The sequence below is a fragment of the Pogona vitticeps genome, chromosome 2, assembly GCF_051106095.1.
Source record: "Pogona vitticeps strain Pit_001003342236 chromosome 2, PviZW2.1, whole genome shotgun sequence".
Classification (NCBI taxonomy): domain Eukaryota; kingdom Metazoa; phylum Chordata; class Lepidosauria; order Squamata; family Agamidae; genus Pogona; species Pogona vitticeps.
In genome coordinates, this window is record NC_135784.1 from 88,025,969 (window position 1) to 88,049,249 (window position 23,281).

Genomic DNA, 23,281 nt, shown 5'->3' on the forward strand with positions numbered 1-23,281 from the left:
AATAGGAGAGGAGGAAAAGGGGATTTCATGGTAAGTATGGTTTTAGGAGAATTATAAGAAATTGTGTGCTATTAAAATTGCTTACGGTGCACTTAAGTGCAGCATTGTAACAACAAAAGGTATTAGCCTGCAGATAATATTTAATATAGTAGTAGTAGTAGTAGTAGTAGTAGTAGTAGTAGTAGTAGTAGTAATCACCACCACCACCGTATTTTTCAATGTACAAGACTATACTTTTGTCTAAAATCTTTAGACTAAAAATTGAGGGTTGTCTTATACATAGAAGTAAGCTCAGGAGAGAAAAAACAAGTGGAGGGGAAAGCAGGGATCAAAGCAATTCTGCAGTGCTTTGATACCTTTCCCCCAACACTTGCTAAGCCCCACTTAGATTTCTTAATTTTGGGTTAGAAAAGTGGGGGTGTCTTATACACTGTACATTGCCTCTTTCTTAAAGGTTAGTAGCTGGTAGTTCCAGTCGGGTTTGGATGGGTATTCAGCACTATATGTAGGAAGGCCATGACAGGAAGGCTGTCCTCTTAGCTCCTTCCCCCCCCCAAAGATCCTTCTAAAGGTGTTAAAGAAGGACTGTTCTAATCTGTTCCCCTTCTACAAGCCTAGTGTATTTCTGTGTGGGTTGTACAGGAAGAGAAAATCTTTTTTCGGCAGCTAGCAAGAGAACTACAGAGATTGGGGAGAAATGGAGCAATTTCTCCAACCACCCCAGCCATTTTTTTTTTGCCTGCACAGATTTCTTGGTTATTTGCAATTGTTAGGAGAAGAATTGGTTATATGCCTGTTTGAACAGAGTTGGGTTGATCTTGAACACCATATAAAACACTATGAAGCTCATTGTAATTTATAGCATATCACATTAGCTATCTTGTCAAAGGTAAATTGTTGAAATTAAAGTTTGGCTTTTCATTGCTAGTTATTTTTAAATGTTTTCTAAGGATCTCTGCTACTTCAGGCCTTTATTTAATTAATTATGTGGTAGAAGTATTAATTGCTTTTCAGATCCCAATGCAATGGGATCTGAAAAATTAAAGAAATATTCTTTTTTTTAAAAAAGGATTTAACTCAATGTAAAAACCATTTAAAAGAACTCTGAAAGACAGTTTTAAAAGCCAGTTACATACTGTATGCCAAAGGCAATATCGAACTATAGTCTGGGCTGCCTGCCAGAAGGTCATCAGGGAATGGAGCCAGCCCATCCTCCTGTGGAAGGGAGTTCCACAGTTGAGCAGCCGCTTTGACGAAAGCCCTGTCTTTCTTATGTTTTAGATTCACCAGTCCATATTCCTTCAGGTGGTAGGCTATTTTTATTTTTTAGATGATAATATGCCCCCTAAAGACCATATGGTTGCTACAAACCCTTAGGAACATACGTAGTAGTCTGCTTTCTGCTGCCACACTTTGCAGCATCTCTGGTTGAACATGTTTCAAAGAGAGTCCCACATGGAGCACATTACAGTAGTCTAACCAGAAGCCATGAATCACTGTGGTCAAACTCTTCTTCCCTAGGAAGGAGCACAATTGGTGCGTTAGCCGAAATTGGACAAGGGTGCTCTGACCACACCAGCTGTGCCGCGTCCATAAAGAACAGTTTGGAATTCCAATCTGATTTTTACGTTGACCACGAGAACTTTTGTCCAGCTTTGATTGATGAAGCCTTGCTTGATATGTAACAAGTGTCCTCTTGAAACTTGCTTGTCTTCCATGGTTCAGCCACTTCCTCTTTCTTTTACCAACTTGTTCTTCTCCCCCTGCTTGCCTCTGAGTCCTACAGTAGGCTCGCTTTCCACGTGTAGGAAGACATTCAGGCGTTTGACTTCACCTTAGCTGTATTTGGCATCTGGCTCTTTTGAGGGGGGGGGAAATTAAGATTGGGGACATCATGTCCTTCACTCTGGTCAACATTAATCAAAGTTCTCACCCATTGTCATGCATACAGGAAGTGTGCTCGGGGATAGAGAGCAATAGTCCTGGTTAAACATTTCTAAAAGACCTCTTCATTGTCTGTTCCATGCTCAGACATTCAACTGAGTGACAGATTTAATTTTCAGATGTTCTATTTTAGTGAGTAGCTATTTATAAGTGAACTCATAATCTTATGACTTGGTCCTCTCTCTCTCTCTCTCTCTCTCTCTCTCTCTCTCTCATACCAATGGAGGGAAGAACTCTGGTATCAATCACTAGCTTGAGATATGTGCAGAAAATTAGTAATTTAATACAATGAGAAGGCATTTGAGATCCAAAGTGTTCTTTGGGCATTCAGAACTCACTGTGGAATCTGTTTCGGTTCCCTCCTCTGTCCTTGTTTGTTGATAAAATCTGTGTGGTGCTGTTTAAAGTACAACAACAAGAAGAAGAATGAGGAATGTTGACTAAGGAAATCTCATTTGGTCAGTCAGCGTGATAGGTTCACCAGCTTGACTCCTCTTGATATGCAATTCCCTAAGCTAATTGAGTGAGAGGGATTTCACACATCCTAGTCATTTAGAAACCACAATTCAGAAGTAATGGGCTTCAGCTAGAAATAATTGAAAGAAACTATTGAACAGCATAGCTTGGATAATATATTATCTTTGTAGCCAGAGTTGAGTGTTTGTAGAGCAATGGTGGATAAGATCTGTCTGTGCAAGCCATTAGAGAGTTTTTATGGTTTGCCAACCCTGTCATTCAGGATAGTTACCTTTGTCATGTAGTTGCACAGAATAGGGATTGTAAAGACTAGCAGTGAATGTCTGGTGCCCCAAGTAAAAGCATTATACAGATTGATCATGTTTGAAACAGCAGAGAAGTCTGCTATAGACTGGTTCAGGAACATTGTGATAAGCCAGCCTTCCATTGCAATTCTAGCTTATTGTAGAAGAACGAGCATACTCTCTTGACTGCCAATTACTCCTGCCTTCAGGTAAACAAATCATGGACTTTTGATCTTTGGTTTGGTCATTTTGATATTCTTCACTGGAAAACTAGATGAACAAATGTCAAAATAAGTCATGGACCACCACCACCACCCTGGGCTGGCTCGTTAGGAGAAGGACAAGAAAGAGTACTAATGATTGCTGGGTACAAGCATCACGATAAACAGTCTGTGGCAGGGTGGATTTGATTTAAATCAAGTCACTTTAATTACGATTTAAATCACTAGTCAGTAAGACTTTATGTAAATCATGATTTTTAAATGTACAGACTTGTTCTTGCTGGTACTTATAATATTTAATACTTGAACCAATGAAGATTTCATATTTAGAAGAATAATAACTTGTCAAATTAGCAAAACAACGATATCAGAACTGATTTTAGTTTAATAGGTTAATCACTCATATTTCAAGAACTAGTTGTTTCAATTTGTTTTATTTAACTAAAACAAGAATATTATATAGCGTGCATATTCTTGTATTTGCTTAAACATCAATGTTTATTAACTGAAGTGGTTAAACAAAATATCTTTTAAAAAGAAAAAAAACTTCAACTGTGTGCACAAAGATCCCAAACTTTGTAAGTTGCTCAGGTTTCACTTTCATTTTTTTCTGCTTGTCCCTACCTTCTCACACTTGGAGCCTCCTGCAGATGTATTTCACTCCAAACAATCTTCAAACCTAGCATTTAAGGTTCATTATTTTAATCTTCTTTTAAAAAATCATGTATTTTAACCCGCCCTGGTCTGTGGACCAAAAGGAGAAGTGGTTTGACAATGGCAATTTGATAAGCCAAGGTTATCACAGCATCCAAGCTTATTGCAACGGTTGAATATGCCCACTCTGTTGATCTGGTTATCACTGCTGCCTTAGGATGGCTTTGCATATCTTTGGAAGTGCTGCTGAGTAAATGATTTGTGTCTTCCCATGTTTTGTATGTTGATGTAGTGTGCAAGTGTTACATTTTCCATCTAAGGAAAGTTCTCCAGTCTCCCAGTATCTCTTATTTGCACACTATAAGTTTCCTCTGTAGCATAACTGTTGTAAAGAAAGGTACTGAAATGGCTTGTGCTTGCGAAACCGCATTTCCGGAGGCAATCATCCCAGAGGCTCATATGTAGAGATTTACTGTACTTTCAAAAAGTGTACTCTTCAGATCAAGGAAAGTAATAGTGCTTCTCTCTCTCTCTCTCTCTCTCTCTCTCTCTCTCTCTCTCTCTCTTTCTTATTTTTATTTTTACTTTTTTATTTTTATTTTTTGCTTTGATGAAGCCTCATCTAGAGAGCTGTTTCCAGTTTGAGGCAACACAGATTTCTTTCTTTCTTTTTTAAAAAGATATTAGCAAGCTGGCATGTGTCCAGAGAAAGATGACCGAGACGGTAAATGGTCCAAAAACTAAGCTCTATTAGGAATGGTTGAGGGAGCTGTGAGATGAGGAAATTGAAATGCTGTAGCTGTGCTCATGTATTCAAAGGGCTGCCTTAGAATATATGAATATAGGGGGAAATCTTGTTTTCTATTGCTCTAAAGAGCAGGACCTGAACCAGTGGACTCCAATTACAAGAGAGGCATTCTTGATTATACGTTGGGATCAACATGATGGAAAAAGCTGTTTGACAGTGGAAACTCAGAGGGAGATGGGCCCTTATTCACTGGAGGTTTTCAAACAGAGGGCAAATGGCCATCGGTCAGGGATTCTTCAGCTGTGGATATTCTGCATCAACAAGGTGTTGGGTCCTCTCCAGCACTACAGTTCTGTGGTTCAGCATTGGTAGCAAGCCAGTGTTTAGCCTTGAGAAGAAAAGATTGAGAGGCTATAGAAAGCTCAAAACTATCACGTGTTGGGCAGGTGTTGCCACATATCACTAACATGTTGAAGATCATAGAATCATTTTAGGATGTCAATGTTGTTGATTGTTGTAGTGAAGGCTGTGTGAACAGGGGGCTTCTGCAGAATAAGAGAGAAATCCACAACATAATGCTTAGAAAATATTTTGACTTCTTGTGACTTTACAACTGCAGCAAGCATAAAAGTACAGTGAATGCTGAGATATTGGCATAAGCTCAAAAGCAGCCGGATTGTCACACAAAAACTGCTGCAGTGACCTTGACTCTTCTGGCTTTGGCCATTCATTTCAGTATTGTACATTTTTAATGGTTTGCTTTGGCTGAGTTTTATGAAGAGGCTTTGCCCCATTCTTCAGGGCATGAGTATGGTCTAGCTTGCAGCTTAAGTTTGTGACTTGATCAGACTGAAACTTTACACACAGGAATTGTCCACACACTAAATTTATTGGGTGGGTGTGTATGTGCCAGAATCATGCCTGCTGTTCCTACTTGCACATACACTTATTCAGGTGAAGGTGAACATGCTATGTAGATTTAGGTTTTCCCTCTGCATGATCAGGAATTTTGCAAAATTCAACTGCAGACCCTTAGAACACTCCGTTGTATGTAGGCAAGGTCAGTCTGTATCTTTGTTGAATACACAGAGATCAGGGCAATTAGTTCTTCACTTTATAATTATTCACTTTTGAGTCTGCAGATTTTGCTGAGTTGACTCACTTGTAAAAAAACAGAGCCCACTAATAAATCACAGTAGAGGAAAATTGAAATAGATGAACTCAGGCCCTGCTGATGACTGGGAAGAAGGTGCAGAGGCAGGCAGCTGGGATTGCCATAGCCTCTTTTGCTTATTTTTTATTCCTTCCACAGGACAGTTGATAGTGACATCCTTCTCTATATGTACGTAGGGGAGCAGTGTAACTAGAGTCAACTCCAGTACAGTGTTGCCTTCAGCTACTTCCACTGTTTTGGGGCTTTTCCTAGAACATTGCCTGTGTAGTTCTTGCCTGAGAGACACATTTGACAATATATTTCTTTCTTGATTTGTTCATACCGTAGATTTCCACTCATTGAATTCTAAGCGTCTGTGTTCCAAGTTAACTCTCAGTAAACCAGTGGGATGTGTTGTGATTGAAATGTCAGATGGGGATGTGGAAGACATAGGTTCAAATTTCCAGTCAGACATGAAACTCATCAAATGATTGATTGTGATCCAGTCATGCCCTGTCAGCTGAGCTTACCTCACACATTTATTGTGAGAATACCGTGAGTGGGAGGAGGAGAACAGCATGTGCCATACGTAGCGTTTTGTAGGGACAGACACATAAAAATATCAGAAATGACAGGCAGAATTAGCAGGGAGAAGAAAGGAGAAGCATAGCAGCTATCTGTGTTTGGTGCAGTACCCTATCATATCAGGAAAAAAACATCTTAACTGTTAGAGCAGTATGACAATGGAACCATGAACTCGGGAGCTGGGAGCACTCCAGTGATGGAAGCATTCAAGAGAAAATTTGGCAGCTATCTGTCAGATCTGGATTCCTGCACTGAGCAGGAGGTTGGAAGTGGCTTTATAGGTCCCTTCCAACTGAATTATTCTGTGATTCTATAATAGTAGATATGCATCGTCTGGAATATAATCATAGACTACATCATATTGTCCTTTTAAAAATATGGGAGGGGATGCAATGGTGTTCTTTATTCTAAATGTCTGAGGAAGTGGATTGTAATCAAGGTTCCCTCTACGGCGAGTGCCCGTGTGACTCTGCCCTCCCCAATCTATGGAGGGCTCTGTCCTCTGCTCACCCACAGCAGTCAGTATCAGCCCCTTTGGTTCTGGTTGTGATGGAACACCATTCGGGGTGGGTGGGTGCGAGGTCCGTATGCATGTGGGTGAAGTCGTGTGCAAGGAGGGCAGAGCTGTGTCCAGTGTGGCTGAAAATTAGAGCGAACATTGATTGTAATCCATACATTGGATTCACAGTGAAAAGGAAGAGAATTGCAGTCTCTACACTGAATACGTACAGAAATGCATTTATCTTAAAGGTGTCATAATAGTTTTTGGTTTTGATTTTCTTGTAGCTGAAGGAAACTAACACAGCTACCTCTCTAGAAAGTCATATTCTGTCATTCTCAGCATTCTTTTACACCAGGATCTCCTGACACTTACTTAGGTGCTTTTCAAAATTTAGGAAAATGTCATGGGTCCCATCACAAATAACTGTAATTATGTGGGACTCGCAATGAGAGACAAGTAAATGCTTTGTACCGAGGAAATGATTACAAGGTTGAGGTTGGACTTGAAGCTCAAATGCCAAATCACATATTTGAACCTGTGTCACACATTTCCCTAAGGGAAAAAATATTATGCTCCAGGAAACACATGTACACTGACACAGAGTCTGTGACCTTTCCTAACACAAAGCACTAAGGCCACAAAGGTACAAAGATGCATATGAACAGAGCCTATCCACCCCTCTCCCCACCTCCAGCACATATACATAGAGATGTTTGGAAAGTAGGTTGATTCAGTTCAACTTGGCTCTTAGCTTTTGTTAAAAAGTCCAAATCTTTATGTCTGGAAATCAACGAATTTCTATAATTTCTTGCCTCTTCAGTAGAACGAGATGTAATTTGCAGGCACCATAACCCATTAAGAGGTAATTATGCCTGCCATGATGTCAGTGTTCATGTTTTTGTTTTTTGTTTTGCTGGTTTTGTTTTTTTAAGGGAACTCCCTATAATGTCTGTTTGTTTCTTAGCAGAACTGTGTGGAATTTTCAGCAGCAGTTTTCTTCCAAGAAGAATTGAGTCAGGTTTCAGATGGATAGATGCAGAGCTTTGCAGAAGCATGTTCTTTACAATTTAAGCATTCCCTAGGGCTTCCCTCCTCCTGCCAGTATTTGGGGAGGGCAGTGTTTATGTATATGACATACAGCAGAAAGATGTCCCCAAGAAATGTTCAGACACATGTCAGGGTTCAGAAGAGTACGTAGGTTGCTTTTTGTAGAAGCAGGTTGCTCCCATTCTCAGCATATGTGTCATTTCATCTCACTCCCATCCTTTGGTGTTTTGTATGAAAACAGATCACGTCAGAGAGCAGTTCCAAGACAAGTAATCTGGCAACATTTCAGAAAGGAGAGGCTAGGAAACTATTGACAAATGAAAAGCAGTATAAGGCTTTGGCAGGGAATTGGGCTTTCTATAAAGATGGATCCATACAGAAACCTAATCCTGTAACTTTGGTGCATAAATGCTTGATAGATGTTGGTAAGTTGTTCAAGAGCTTAGAGAGATATGGAATGGAAAATTAGAAGGTGACATACAACCTAAACAATGGGAAATCATATACAAATCTATATGGGATATCTCTTTAGATTTTATATTGAACAAAGAATAATATTCAGAGTATATTGAATTCCATAGTGGTCGTTTAGGAAGGGGTTGTCAAACTTGAATGGATGTTGGAGATATACTATTGGGAGTGCTTCCTTGAGACATATGACGTGGTCTTGTCCAGTAACTTATTTATTTTGGTGTGAAACAGGGTGGATTTGATTTAAATCAATTTGATTTTTAAAAATTTTATCCACCCTGATTTGAAGTCATTTCTCATACTCATTTGGAACTGGGGAACTCTGATGTTTGCAAATGTTCATGTTCTATTAAAATGTATCACTGTCCTATGCGGTCTAATAAAGGGACAATGAAGAAGGACTTTACGGGCCTTTATGGTGGCTAAGAGACTTCTACAATCTTGGAAAGACAAGTGCCCACTATCTGCTATATAATGATAGGAAGGTTTTCTAACACTAGCTATGTTTGAGCATATATCATATAGGTACCAACTTCATGAGGACATTTACTTCGATATATGGTGGGTCTACACTGATCTATATGCTTAACTTGAGATATATGTAGTCATCATTATAACTATATTCATATAACAAAATTACAGTAGTTTATAGTCATTTTTATTTGCTGTTAGTAATATATTTGTTTTCTGTTTCTCTTTTTTTAGTTCAAATTTTTTTTGTTATCTATCTTTTTTCTTTATGTTAAATCTGCAGAAGTATTTTTTAAAGTGGCACAAACACCCCATAAAGTTCAGTTACGATAGAGGTGGATGATGAATGTGGAGCAAATAATACCAAAGGCAAAAGGGCTTGAACACAACTGCATTTTCTATGTAAGCACCCAGGTGTTACACATGCCACCCGTACTCATTGGATATTCCTGAATTAAAGACTTATTAAAGATCACTAACACTGCAAAAGTACTATGATGCATTAGATCAGCATCTCTCTCCTAACACAATAGGACTGGAAATCCCTGTTATTAGAAACTAGAGCTGCCAGCCATAAAATTACAGTCCTCCTTGGAGGTACATTATCTGAGTGTCTGTCTAGTATCTAGTTATTTACAGTCTGTGTGAGACAAACACACAAGAAGGGAGAGCAAACTAACCTTATTCCCTCTGGAACTGCTTTATGTTACATTATTTTAATTGTTGTGAGCTGTCTTGGGTCATCTGTGGGGAGAAAGGAGGCATATAAAGGAAGGAAGGAAGGAAAGGAAAGGAAGGAAAGGAATGAACGAATAAAGAAATGTGAGCTGATCCTGCTCCCTCTGCCACTGCTTTACTTACAAGAAGCGACAGGTGTGAAGAGAGAATCTCTTTAAACATGAAAGGCCTTCAAGAAAGCCATTTTATGTAATTTCTTTCTTTCTAAAAAGGCCTTGCAGAAGAAAATATCTTTACCCATTTCAGCAATGTGTCCATTTGTCCTAAAAAAAATTCTGACCCTTTAAATAGAAAATAAAGTTATCCTAACCACTTATTTTAGAACTACAAATGAAAAACTTCGTTCTGTTGATGAGTAACTGAATTAAGCACTTTTGCTGGTGGTATTCAGTTAGTCAGAATAATCCAGTACTGTGAGTCTGAATGAACTATCGATTCTTTGGTTGCTTTGCGTGGTGAAATATTCTGAAGATTACATGCATCATCAGCTGCTTTTTCAACAAATATCCTGCTGTGCTTGAAGGAAGATTGGATCAGGAATGAAGCATTGGTTCGGAGTGTTTTGTTACAAATAAACATTTTTTCTTCTCCAAATTATTTTTACTTTTGGTTTTGCTGACCCAAGTTGTATGGAAGAGCTATAACAGGATATCCTAAAGATGATGTGGTTTTAGACATATTTTAATACAAAGCTAAAGAGAAAGTGGGGTTAGCCCTCCTTGGCCATTTTTTCGATTTGTCACACACCCTAATAGCAATTTCAGGAACATTTCAGTCAGGGAAATGACAGGTAGTTTAACTCTCCCCTCTCCCAATACCTCTGCCCCAATCACTTTTTGAGACACCTTTGTAGGAGAAATGATTTCATGCATCTCTTTTTTGTCCCAGTGAGTCCTGGGTGAATAATTTTAGGGGGACCAAGAGTCCATTATTAGTTTGGTCGGCAGCTTGGAGACCACGCTCCTGTGGGGTTTGTGGCCAAAGTGAGAAGGGTGTGCCCAACTGGCTAACTAGATTAATTTTAAAAACCAATTATTTACTTATTAATTATATTTAAACAATATCAACATGCTCTGCCACTGTAATGTTGTTATTTATGTTCTCTTATCAGGAGAAGCAGCAGTAGCAGGTGCTCCTCAGCCTTTCCCGTCTGCTCCATACTAGCAATTTACTGCTTGTTTTTACCTTAATTTTAGCTGGTTTAGGAGTTAAGCATTGTTTACTGCTTTTCTTTGTGTTTAAAAACTGACGTTCCTGAACTTAATTGCACAAGGAAGTCTTCAAGCATTGTATTATCTTCCTGGCTTCCTTCTGTGTTCCTTGGAGATTGTTATTTCCCCTATTACATGTCTTCAGGGTTATGGATTCTTTAGGCAGCTGGATACAAATAAATCAAAGCTGTGTTTTTCTGATGCCTAAATAGTCATTGGCCATCAAGATATAATGGGATATGAGAGTCTTCAGTGAACAAGGAAGGAAATTACATTTCAAAAAGTAAATATTGTGATTGAAAACTTTCTCATGTAATTAAAACAATTAAGGCTCAGAACTGCAGTTTTGCACAAAAAGAAAAGCAGTAAACAGTGCTTAACTCCTAAACCAGCTAAAATAAGGTAAAAACAAGATTGCTACCTTGTTGTGGTGAATGGGCTTGAGTAATTCAGAGAAGGTATGGGCTATGCTGCGCAGGGACACCCAAGACGGACAGGTCATAGTGGAGAGTTCTGACTATACGCGACCCACCTGGAGGAGGAACTGGCAAGCCACTCCAGTATCTTTGCCAAGAAAACCCCATGGATAGGAACAAAAGGCTAAAAGATACGACTCTGGAAGATGAGCCCCTCAGATCGGAAGGCATCCAACATGCTACTGAGGAAGAGCAGAGGACAAGTTCAATTAGCTCCAGAGCTAATAAAGTGATTGGGCCAAAGCCAAAAGGACGCTCAGCTGCGGACGTGCCCAGAAGTGAAAGGAAAGTCTGATGCTGCAAAGAAAAATACTGCATAGGAACCTGGAATGTAGGATCTATGAACCTTGGTAAGCTGGATGTCGTCAAACAGGAAATGGCAAGAATAAACATTGACATCCTGGGCGTCAGTGAACTAAAATGGACAGGAATGGGTAAATTAAATTCAGACAATTATCGTATCTACTATTGTGGGCAAGAATCCCATAGAAGAAATGGAGTAGCCCTCATAGTGAACAAAAGAGTGGGAAAAGCTGTACTGGGATACAATCTCAAAAATGATAGAATGATTTCAATAGGAATCCAAGAAAGACCTTTCAATATCACTTTGATCCAAGTTTATGCACCAACCACCGATGCTGAAGAGGCTGAAATGGACCAATTCTATGAAGACTTACAACACCTTCTAGAACTGACATTAAAGAAAGATGTTCTTCTCATTCTAGGGGACTGGAATGCTGAAGTAAGGAGTCAAGAGATAAAAGGAAGAACAGGAAAGTTTGGCCTTGGAGTTCAAAACAAAGCAAGGCAAAGGCTAATAGAGTTTTGTCAAGAGAACAAGCTGGTCATCACAAACACTCTTTTCCAACAACACAAGAGGTGACTCTACACATGGACATCACCAGATGGGCAGTACTGAAATCAGATTGATTATATTCTCTGCAGCCAAAGATGGAGAAGCTCTATATAGTCGGAAAAAACGAGACCTGGAGCTGATTGTGGCTCTGATCATCAGCTTCTCATAGCAAAATTCAAACTCAAACTGAAGAAAGTAGGAAAAACCACTGGGCTAGTCAGGTATAATCTAAACCAAATCCCTTATGAATACACAGTGGAAGTGAAGAACAGATTTAAGAAACTAGATTTGGTGGACAGAGTGACCAAAGAACTATGGATGGAGGCTCGTAACATTATACAGGAGGCAGCAACAAAAACCATCGCAAAAAAAAGGAAATGCAAGAAAACAAAGTGGCTGTCCAATGAGGCACTACAAATAGCAGAGAAGAGAAGAGAAAGAAAATGCAAGGGAGATAGGGAAAGTTACAGAAAATTGAATGCAGACTTCCAAAGAATAGCAAGGAGAGACAAGAGGGCCTTCTTAAATGAACAATGCCAAGAAATAAAGAATAGAAAGCGAAAAACCAGAGATCTGTTCAAGAAAATTGGGGAGTGTAGCAACCCCAGACCTACTGGAGTATCCCACCCTGTAGTTATGCTGCCACCAACCATTCGCTCTACCAAGTCACCCAGACCAGGAATGGATTTTAATAAACAAGAGAACAAGGTTTATTGAAAAAACAAACAGGGTAAATAAAAGGATCAGGTAAATAGGATACTGGAACTTGGTATAGTCCCAATCATACACATACAACAGATTGGTTCCCACGGAACACTTTAAGGTAACGCACAGACCCTGAACCTATCCGTTCTGGCTACCTAGATAGAAACCTGAACCTATCAGGTATGTACTATCTGACGAACAGTTGTACCCAGTCTGACCCACAGACTCCAACTCCACTTCTCCACGTCAGCTCTCTTACGAAGGACTTCCCCCAAATATATACAGTACAGCTCCTCCCCCCTGATGTCCCGCCTTCCACTCCCCATAGGATGGAACTTTCCCTCCAAACCCATGACAGACAGGTACCATCAGTGCTGTATGTGACAGGGAGATTAAAGGAACTTCTCATGAAAAGATAGACATAATAAAGGACAAAAATGGTAGGGACCTAACAGAAGCAGAAGACATCAAGAATTGCTGGCAAGAATACACAGAGGAATTATACCAGAAAGATCTGGATGTCATGGACAACCCAGACAATGTAGTTGCTGACCTTGAGCCAGACATCCTGGAGAGTGAAGTCAAGTGGACCTTAGAAAGCATGGCTAACAACAAGGTCAGTGGAGATGATGGCAGTCCAACCAAATTATTTAAAATCTTAAAAGATGACGCTGTTAAGGTGCTACACTCGATGTGCCAGCAAGTTTGGAAAACTCAGCAGTGGCCAGAGGTTTGGAAAAGATCAGTCTACATCCCAATCCCAAAGAAGGGCAGTGCCAAAAATGTTCCAACTACTGTACAATTGCACTCATTTCACATGCTAGCAAGGTTATGCTCAAAATCCTACAAGGTAGGCTTCAGCAGTATGTGGACCAAGAAGTCCCAGAAGTACAAGCTCGATTTCGAAGGAGCAGAGGAACTCGAGACCAAATTGCTAACATGCGCAGGATTATGGAGAAAGTCAGAGAGTTCCAGAAAAACATCTACTTCTGCTTCATTGACTATGCAAAAGCCTTTGACTGTGTGGACCACAGCAAACTATGGCAAGTTCTTAAAGAAATGGGAGTGCCTGACCACCTTATCTATCTCCTGAGAAATCTATATGTGGAACAGGAAGCAACAATTAGAACTGGATTTGGCACAACTGATTGCTTCAAAATTGGAAAAAGAAGTATTTATTTATTTTATTTATTTATTTTATTTATATCCCGCCTATAAACAGTATAAATAATAAAACTTTACAAAGAAAGGAAAAAAAAAACCAGTGGGGAGGAAAGGAAGAAGAACATCAGGGATTGTCTGGAGGAAAGGCCTGCCGAAACAACCATGTTTTTAATTGATTCTTAAAGATACCCAGTGAGGGAGCCCCACGAATCCCAGGAGGTAAATTGTTCCAAAGGCGAGGAGCCACCGCCGAGAAGGCCCGATTTCTTGTCTTTTCCTTCCGGGCCTCCCTCGGCGTTAGGCTCCTCAGCCTCACCTCCTGGCTCGCTCGAGTGACACGGGTAGAACTTGGTGGGAGTAGGCGTTCCGCCAAGTATCGAGGCCCTAAGCCGTTTAGGGCTTTATACGTAAGCGTCAACACTTTGAAGTTGATGCGGAATCGGATGGGCAGCCAATGCAATGCGGCCAGAGTGGGTGAGATATGTTGGAGTTTTCTGACTCCACTGAGTAGTCTGGCCGCCGCATTCTGCACCACCTGTAGTTTCCGCAGCAGCCTCAAAGGAAGCCCCACGTAGAGCGCATTACAGTGGTCTAATCTTGAGATTACGAGCGCATGCACCAAGGTAGTGAGCGCCCCCACATCAAGGTAGGGCCACAGCTGGGCTATCCGCCTGAGATGAAAAAAGGCGGAGCGGACCACAGACGCCACCTGTGATTCCATGGTGAGCGCCGGGTCCAGATGGATCCCCAAACTGCAGACCCCATCCTTGGGGGACAGAGTCACCCCCCCAAAAGAGATGGAGTTTCCCAAATCCCCAATCCCCTCCGTCTTGTCCGGGTTCAGTCTCAGCCCGTTTTCCTGCATTCATTGCAGTACAGTCCCCAGGCAGCGCTGAAGGGACAGAACGGCATCTCCTGCGGTGGGTGGAAAGGAGATGTAGAGCTGAGTACCATCAGCATACTGATGACACCGAGCTCCACACCCCCTGATGACCCCACCCAGCGGCCTCATGTAGATGTCAATTAGCATTGGGGAGATAATCGACCCCTGTGGAACCCCACAGTTGAGGCTCCACGGGGCCGAGACTCTCTCCCCAAGCTGAACTCTCTGGGGACGGTCCTCCAAGAAGGAACGGAGCCAGGCCAATGCCAGAGCACCTATTCCCAACTCGGAGAGCCTCCCCAGGAGGATACCGTGGTCAATGGTATCAAAGGCCGCTGAGATGTCAAGGAGAATCAACAGGGACACTTTGCCCCTGTCGGCATCTCTCAATAGGTCATCACACAGGGCGACCAATGCCGTTTCTGTACCATGGCACGGCCTGAAGCCCGACTGAAATGGATCCAGGGCGTCTGTTTCATCCAGGAGCGCTTGAAGCTGATCGACCACCACCCTCTCGACCACCTTGCTTAGGAAAGAAACGTTGGCGACGGGTCTATAATTGCCAATTTCATCCGCCGCCAAACTATGACAAGGTTGTATATTGTCTCCCTGCTTATTTAACCCATATGCAGAATACATCATGTGAAAGGCAGGACTGGATGAATCCCAAGCCGGAATTAAGACTGCCGGAAGAAATATTAACAACCTCAGATATGCAGATGATACTACTGTGATGGCAGAAATTGAGGAGGAATTAAAGAACCTCTTAATGAGTGAAAGAGGAGAGCGCAAAAAGTGGTCTGAAGCTCAACATCAAAAAAACTAAGATCATGGCCACTGATCCCATCACCTCCTGGAAAATAGAAGGGGAAGATATGGAGGCAGTGAGAGAATTTACTGTCTTGGGCTCCATGATCACTACAGATGGTGACAGCAGCCACGAAATTAAAAGACACCTACTTCTTGGGAGGAAAGTGATGACAAAGCTAGACAGCATCTTAAAAAGCAGAGACATCACCTTGCCGACAAAGGTCCGCATAGTCAAATCTATGGTTTTTCCAGTAGCAATGTATAGAAGTGAGAGCTGGACCACAAAGAAGGCTAACCACCGAAGAATTGATGCTTTTGAACTGTGGTGCTGGAGGAGACTCTTGAGAGTCCCCTGGACTGCAAGGAGAACAAACCTATCCATTCTGAAGGAAATCAAGCCTGAGAGGCTGAGGCTCCAATACTTTGGCCTTCTCATGAGGAGAGAAGACTCCCTGGAAAAGACGCTGATGTTGGGAAAGTGTGAAGGCAAGAGGATGAGATGGCTGGACAGTGTCATTGAAGCAACCAACATGAATTTGACCCAACTCCAGGAGGCAGTGGAAGACAGGAGGGCCTGGCATGCTTTGGTCCATGGGGTCATGAAGAGTCAGACACGACTAAACGACTAAACAACAACAAACAATGTTTACTCACTCAGAAAGTGAAAATAAGTTAACTAGAAGCTGAATCGTTGATTTTTCTGTAGTACATTTGGGCACTAATTTTCACTTGCTTTTTAAATACAGTACATATATTTCCATGGGAGGGGGTTTTCAGGCCATAAATATTGTGTGGGGGTCCCATGTAGCTTGCAAGCTGCTTGGTGTCCATCCCTGCTTTAGGTAGCCCTTCAGATACCCTGTTTTCCTGAAATAAGACCTATCCTGAAAATAAGCCCTAGTATGATTTTTCAGGATGCTTATAATATAAGCCCTACTCCCCAAAATAAGCCCCAGTTAAGTGAAACCCTGCCCTCCATCATTCTATACAATGAACAGACTGAATGATGCTGTAAGAACTACTCGTATGTAATTGCTGCCTTCTGCCATTGCGTGTGAGTGCATTCTGTTATATTATTGTCTGTGGGAATTAGGCTTTGCTTCCAAAAACCTTGACATTTTAAAAGTATTTCTGTGGAAAATGAAGGCCGCTTTCAAAATAACATTTCAATGAGGCCTTTACCATCATCATCACCATAGGCGATTGGTAGCTGTCAGTTTGCAGGGAGAAAGCAGTCACATGGACCCTCCATTTATGATGAATCCTCAGATGGTTACTGTAATCTGCTTTTATTGCTCTCTGGTTATAAGTAATTTGAAGAAGATGGGTAACTTATTTGTTTAAAATATTTCTATGCCAGCCTTCTCCTCAAAGGGACCCAATATGTTAAGGAATTTTATGTATATGGTCTAATGACTGGCATACATATGGCAGAATCATTTTCTTTCCAGACATCTACAGCTGAGTAGCTGTTATAATATCCATGTGGGTGATGCAAAGCAGAGAGTAGGCAAATAAGTCAGTTACAAAGTCTTCTGTTTCAAAATTGGGTTCTGGTTTACTGTTTTTCAGAATTAAGGTTACTTTTCCAGGGTAGAAGACACTTCTCTTACTGGCAGGAAAATGCTGTCTCAAGTGAAAGAATGGAGACCCTAGTTGTTTTTTTCAGTACAGTACAGTGGGGTCTCGACTTACAAACTTAATCTGTATTGGAAGGCAGTTTGTAAGTCAAAAAGTTTGTAAGTCGAATCAGCATTTCCCATAGGAATGCACTGAAAACCAATTAATCTGTTCCGGCTGTTTTTGGTTCTTAGGTTGAGGGGCATTTCCCATAGGAACTAAGGCAAAGCCGGTTAATCCATTCCTACCACTAGGGGCAGAATTTCTTTCTTTCCTTTTAACCTAAGATGACTTAGGTTTAAAAAAAGGAAAGAAATAAGGGAGAGAAGGAGGGAACAGACACCTTTTCAACAGAACACCCTGAAAAGCACATTTTCAGCCAAGACAAGTACCTTCTGGAAAAAACCAAGCACCTTTCAGACAACAGATCACCTTGAAAAGCACCTTTTAAATCAAGACAAGCCAATACAAACACCTTTTGGGGAAAGGGGGGGCAGCAAAGGAGGGAGGGAACACCTTTTAAAAATCCAAAAATCAAAAATTAAAAAAGCGCCAAAAAATAAAAATACAGTCCGTACCGCACTGTACCAGGCAATACCAGCAGTACCAGGCAGTACCAGGCAGTCTGAAGACTGTCTCCAAATCCACTCTCAAAACGCTGGGAAGAGCGAGGAAGTAGATAAGCACCCTCTTCACTGGCCAACGGTTAACTGAAAGTTCAAACTTCATGCTTTCCCCACCTCAAACACTTTTTTTTGGTTTGTAACTCGAATCTAAGTGTGCAAGTCGAGTCAATATTTTTCTATCAGAGTGGTTTGTAAGTCGAAATGTTTGCAACTTGAGCCGTTTGTAAGTCGAGGGTTGACTGTAATTTCCAGAGTGGTAGCCATATGTCTTCTGTGAGAAAACCAACAAAGTGTATTGAGGCATCTTGAAAATGCTGACAAAAAAATTATGGGTTTTGTGGTCCTATATATTTGGTGTCCGTTTCTATGCTTGCCTGTTTAACATTACACTTCCTGTAGCTGATGAAATGAACTGTAGTTGACAACAACGTTGACCTTTTTTGCCATAAGATTCTTTGTTCTAATTCTGCTTTTTCTATATTTCTTCTAAATGCTCACAGATTAAGGCTCTATGGGTTTTTAACTGGTGGGAAGGTACAAGTAACACTGTTCAATAAATGAACAGAGAACAAGCCAACGCTGCTTGAAAGAGGAGTGTTTTTAATTTAATGCAGGAGTTTAGGAGGTGACCTTCTCTTCCCTTCCCGCAACACGTCTGTATAAAGTGAGGTTGGTGTGTTTCACAGGTGATCTTTTATGGATGTCCAGATGCACAGGCATGGTCAGCCGATGGACTTCCAGCTCTTGAACTGCAACTCCCAGCATCCCCCACCCTTTGCTTTGGTAGCTAAATAGAGTTGTAGTCCAGCACCAAATGTTGCCCAGTCACAGGTCTGGTGTGGTGTGCCTTTTATCAGCCTCTTAACAAGATGTTAAGATGCATGCCCTTAAAAAAATTGCTATTAACCATGGTCTTCAATTTTCAGTTTGAAAAGAATGAAAAATCTTCTGTAAAGAATCATGCATTTAGCTGTGAATTATTTCCATTTCTTTTCCAGGTTATATCTTAAGTGTTGTGCTCCTAACCTTGCCCAGACAACACCTGGTTCAACTTTACTTGTATTTTCTAACTGCAGTGTTGTTGTATGCTGGACATCAGATCTCCAGGTAAGCCTAGCAGGAACTGATATTCCCTCTATGCTTTTGTTGTTGTTGTTGTTGTTGTTGTTGTTGTTGTTGTTGTTGTTGTTGTTGTTGTTGTTGTTGTTGTTTTTCAAATATTAATTATATGCCATCAAGCTGATTCTAACTTGTGGTGGATATAAGCTATTCAGAAATGGTTTGCCAGGCCTCCTCTTGGTGGCACTCTGGGGTTGTGTAGCTTGTGCCAGACTGCACGGTGGGAAGGGCACATAGTCCTCTCAACCCCACATTTTCCAGGTGATTTCCTAGGAGTCCCTTAGCTCTGTATCCAGCCCAGTCCAGCCCACTGAACTGCACTAACTCTTGGTGTTCGTAGCTCTGTCAATATTTACAAGAGCATCTGTTTCTTAAATTTGTATCATCTAAGGATCTTAAGCCAGTGAATATTGTTTCCTACCACTCCATTTTATCCTGACACCAACCTTGAGTTATAGATTAGGGTGAGAGAGAGAGAGAGAGAGACCTGTAATAAGCCATTATCCTGTTAAAAATAATAATACAGTGGTGCCTCGCATAGCGAGGTTAATCCGTTCCGGATTAACCTTCGCTATGCTGAAGCATCGTTGAACGGGGCAGGGATTTCCATTGGAACGCATTAAACATGGTTTAATGCGTTCCAGATGGGCCAAATACTCACCGTTCAACGAAGCTTCGTAATGGCCGGCAGCCATTTTCGCGCCCTCGCCTCTCTTAACGAGGGCGCAAAAACGCTGCGCGTGGCCATTTTGGGCCATTTCCGGGCTTCCGGCGGCCATTTTGGCCGCCGAACAGCTGATCGTCTGGCTTCGTTTTGCGAAGATCGGTAAGCGAAACGCTTACCGGTCTTCGCAAAGCGAATTGTGCCCTATAGGAAAAACGTTAAGCGATCGCATTAGCGATCCGAAAAAACGGATCGCTGTGCGATTTCGTCGTTATGCGGTGCGCTCGTTAAGCGAGGCACCACTGTACTCGGATGGAATGGGAAAAAATGATGTGTAATGTAGTAGGTTGCTTCAGTGGTGGCCAGGCATAGGGTGAGGCACTTGAAGGAATGATCCTGTACTACAGAATGTCCTTTTTCCCATGACTAGACATATAAGCAGTGACTTTTAATTCCAGAAATCTTCCCTTTGAGAACAAGAAATTCATATATGGTAATGGCATGGGCAAAACCATGCTGAGCTGCTGTTGAACCACTAAAATTACTTTAGGCAAAGCAGTATATTAAGCCAAAGCATGATAATTGCTTGTGAACCTGCCGTTGGATTCATTATTCAACAGAAATGTGGGAAAGGGCAGCTGGGAAGGTGGCCAGAGCATAAAGTGTAAATGCTATGGCAGTTATTGTTGATATTTACATATTAGTTTGTAGTTTGGTCGCTAAGATAAGGATTTTACAGACCTTGAAGTCTGAAGCTAGATAATAGCTGAGAGTGGAGAATTGGCTATAATAAAGCTCTTATTTGCCTTCTGAATGTCTCTGCTTATATTCAGCTCTTTCAAGAAGGATTTAGCTCTTAATTTAGACTATGAGTTGAAGCTGACAAACTTTTTGTTGCAGATTTTTGAGTGGAAATAAATGGAATCTAGAATCGGAGCCAGTTCTTTTCAGGGTTCTGTGTGGTCAAATTGGTATTTTAAAATGTTGTCTGGAAAATAGTCTGTTGACTTCCAAAATCAACAGAATTTCTCTTCCAGCAAATGTTTTGGAACTGAAACTAAAAAGTAAATGGTTTTAGAAACAAGGCAGTTCTGCTAATTATACTGTTGTATACAAGACAGAATTTTAAAATGAATACTCGCAAAGTAAGTTGAGAAAAAATGTGACTTCTTTTTCTTTTCTGGCTTTTTCAAGAACTCCCTAGGTAATATGTTTTAATACTTTCTGTCCTATTTGAAACTGGGCCCATTTTTCTTCTTGGTCACATAATCTATTCTCAGGTGCTAGGCTCATCACCTAAATGAGTCCCAGACTCACCACAGTCTTTCCATCACTCTCCTCATCTGCTATGGCCATAAAGCAGAGATTAGAAATATTTGCTTTTGTTTTTGACAAACCACAGTTTATTATTTTATTTTATCATGAACGAACTATGGTTAGTTTTAATACTGGTTTGCTTAGACAAGTGAACAGTAGATGAGAATATTTAAATTTAGCTTATATTCATGAGCCGTAGTTTGGGTTATTCACAGTTTAGGGTTCAGACTTAACAATAAATTGTAGTTACCTGAAAACTTAAGATTCCCTGGCTCTGCTGAGGGTGTGGGGGAGAGAACATGAGACTTATGTTTATTTACTGTAATGTAGAAGGGGTAGCCATGTTAGTCTGTGAAAGTGTTATAGATAAAGGCAAAATAGAAACAAAAAGTTAAAAAAGACAAAAATATGGTGATACCTTGAAGACTACCCTGTTTCCCCAAAAATAAGACAGGGTCTTATATCAATTTTTGCTCCAAAAAACGCATTAGGGCTTCTTTTCAGAGGATGCTTTATTTTTTTCATGTACAATCTATGTTTATTCAAATACAGTGGTACCTTGCAAGACAAACGCCTCGTGCCACAAAAAAACTTGCAAAACGCAAGATGGTTTTTCCTATGTCTGTGCTTCGCAATATGATTTTTTTCCCGTCTTGCAGTGATGCTTGCAAGATGAAAAAATAGCATTCGTCTTGCGAGGTGTTTCATAGGAATGCATTGAAGGCAATTTCAATGCATTTGTATGGGAAGCCGCGCTTCGCAAGATAATCATTTTCACGATACGAAGGGACTCACAGAATGAATTGTTTTTGTCTTGCAAGGCACCACTGTACAGTCACGTCATCTTCTTCTGGTTGCTGCACAATAGTGGAGGGTGGGCTTTCACTTAACTAGGGCTTATTTTGGGGGTAGGACTTATGTTATAAGCATCCTGAAAAATCATACTAGGTCTTGTTTTCAGGTTCGGTCTTCTTTTCAGGGAAACAGGGTAACTCCTATATTTTTTTATGTGAGCTTTTGTGGGCATGTCCACTTCATCCGATGTCTCATGAAGTGAAACTTTCTACAAAAGCTCACATTAAAAAATATAGAAATTAGTGTTTAAGGTGTGACCATATTTTTTTAACCTTTTATTTCTATTTTGCATTGACCTATAATTCATTGTAATGGCAACCCATATTTACCATTAATCTACAGCCAGTTAATAAAAGGAAAGAAATCTGTGTGGCCCTTGTATGTAAGCCAAAGACAAGGGTGGGCAATGCCTTTACTAGACCACTAAAATCTCACACAGAGAGACTGTTGTTGTTGTTCTTGTTTTACTCTAAACAAGTCTTCATCAGGTTGTGCATTACTGAGTGATTCAGAAAAGAAGTTCCAAACTCCATGGATCGATGTGTGGGCCAAGTCCCTTGTTTACAGCAAGCTCCAAAATGGGGGCTACCGAATATGCTCAGAGATGGTAGGTTTCAGATTGGGCAAGGAGGATTAGAATAATTCAAACATGGTTAGACCAAGAGCTGCCAGTCTGTCAGTACCTCACCTCAACCCACAGTGCCTTATATGAAAATATATGGGGGAGGCGGGTTGCCTGCTATACAGAGGCACACGGAAGCATGTTAATATGTCTCTTCTGTGTCTGGAAATACTTTTTGGTTTTGTCAGCCTGTTTTGATAAAGCTGTTCTTGCCGAGGTTCTGCTAACCTCATGTAGAGATTACATAGTAAGTGTAATACTCAAAAGTACAGTGGTGCCTCACTTGACGAGGATAATCTGTTCCAGCAAAATAGCTGTAAAGTGAAATCCTCATCAAGCGAAATAAAAAAGCCCATTGAAATGTATTGAAAACCACTCAATGCATTCCAATGGGCTAAATACCTCAGCGTTCAGCGAAGATCCTCCATAGGGCAGCCATTTTCCAATGCCTGTGCAGCGAAAAATCCATCCTAAAGCACAGCGGGGAGCCATTTTACACAGTGGGCGGCCATTTTGAAACCTGACAATCAGTTCTTTTGATAGTCGTAATGTGAAGAATTGGTTCCCGAAACAGGGAACCGATCGTCGGGAAGCAAATTTTGCCCATTAAAACATTGTTTTGCGATCGCAAAAGCGATCACAAAAACCTCATTGTCAAGCGGATTCGTCGTTATCAAAGTATTGACAAAATAGGACATGCTCAGAAGTCTGCCTTCAGCAGTCATGTTGATCCCAAGCATTTGCCAGTTTCTCTTTTATCACAGCTTTATTCACAGTGGAAACCTGGCTCATTCATTAAGCTTTTTAAATGTTGAATTTTCTTTTTCTGTCAAGGTAGTGCCATTTTCCTCTCCATACCACACTTTCCTATTTTTCCCTAATTATATATATATTTAGATCATCAGTCTCTTTTTATACCCCATAATTGTTACTTTTCCAAAAATAGTCTCTGATGTTTCCCTCTCAAATTTCAAACATTTTGTGGCAAGAGAGTTGCTTATTTTTCTGCCCAGATGCCTTTCTCCTTGTTTACTTGTTTACTTCTAGTGATGTGGCCT

The 23,281-nt window shown here is 40.8% G+C and overlaps 2 protein-coding genes across 2 annotated transcripts in view; both read left to right on the plus strand.

Annotated features, from left to right (window-relative positions):
* RNF145 (ring finger protein 145) overlaps window positions 1-23,281 on the plus strand; it is a 78,296-nt gene that overhangs the window by 18,998 nt on the left and 36,017 nt on the right. Inside the window, exon 3 of the mRNA XM_072989980.2 lies at window positions 18,645-18,753. Coding sequence (XP_072846081.2) covers window positions 18,645-18,753 — 109 coding nt within the window. The remainder of the gene's footprint in view (window positions 1-18,644; window positions 18,754-23,281) is intronic.
* On the plus strand, window positions 9,717-13,762 carry LOC144586787 (uncharacterized). Its single transcript, XM_078385599.1, has 2 exons — window positions 9,717-12,427; window positions 12,930-13,762. Exons 1-2 carry the CDS (start codon window positions 12,157-12,159, stop codon window positions 13,634-13,636), a joined length of 978 nt encoding a protein of 325 aa, XP_078241725.1. The 5' UTR covers window positions 9,717-12,156; the 3' UTR covers window positions 13,637-13,762.

Coding starts and splice junctions, on each gene's coding strand:
- LOC144586787 (XM_078385599.1), top strand. CDS start 12,157: ATGGAGGCTCGTAACATTATACAGGAGGCAGCAACAAAAACCATCGCA. Junction 12,428..12,929: donor AGATCTGTTCAAGAAAATTG/GGGAGTGTAGCA, acceptor CTGTATGTGACA/GGGAGATTAAAGGAACTTCT.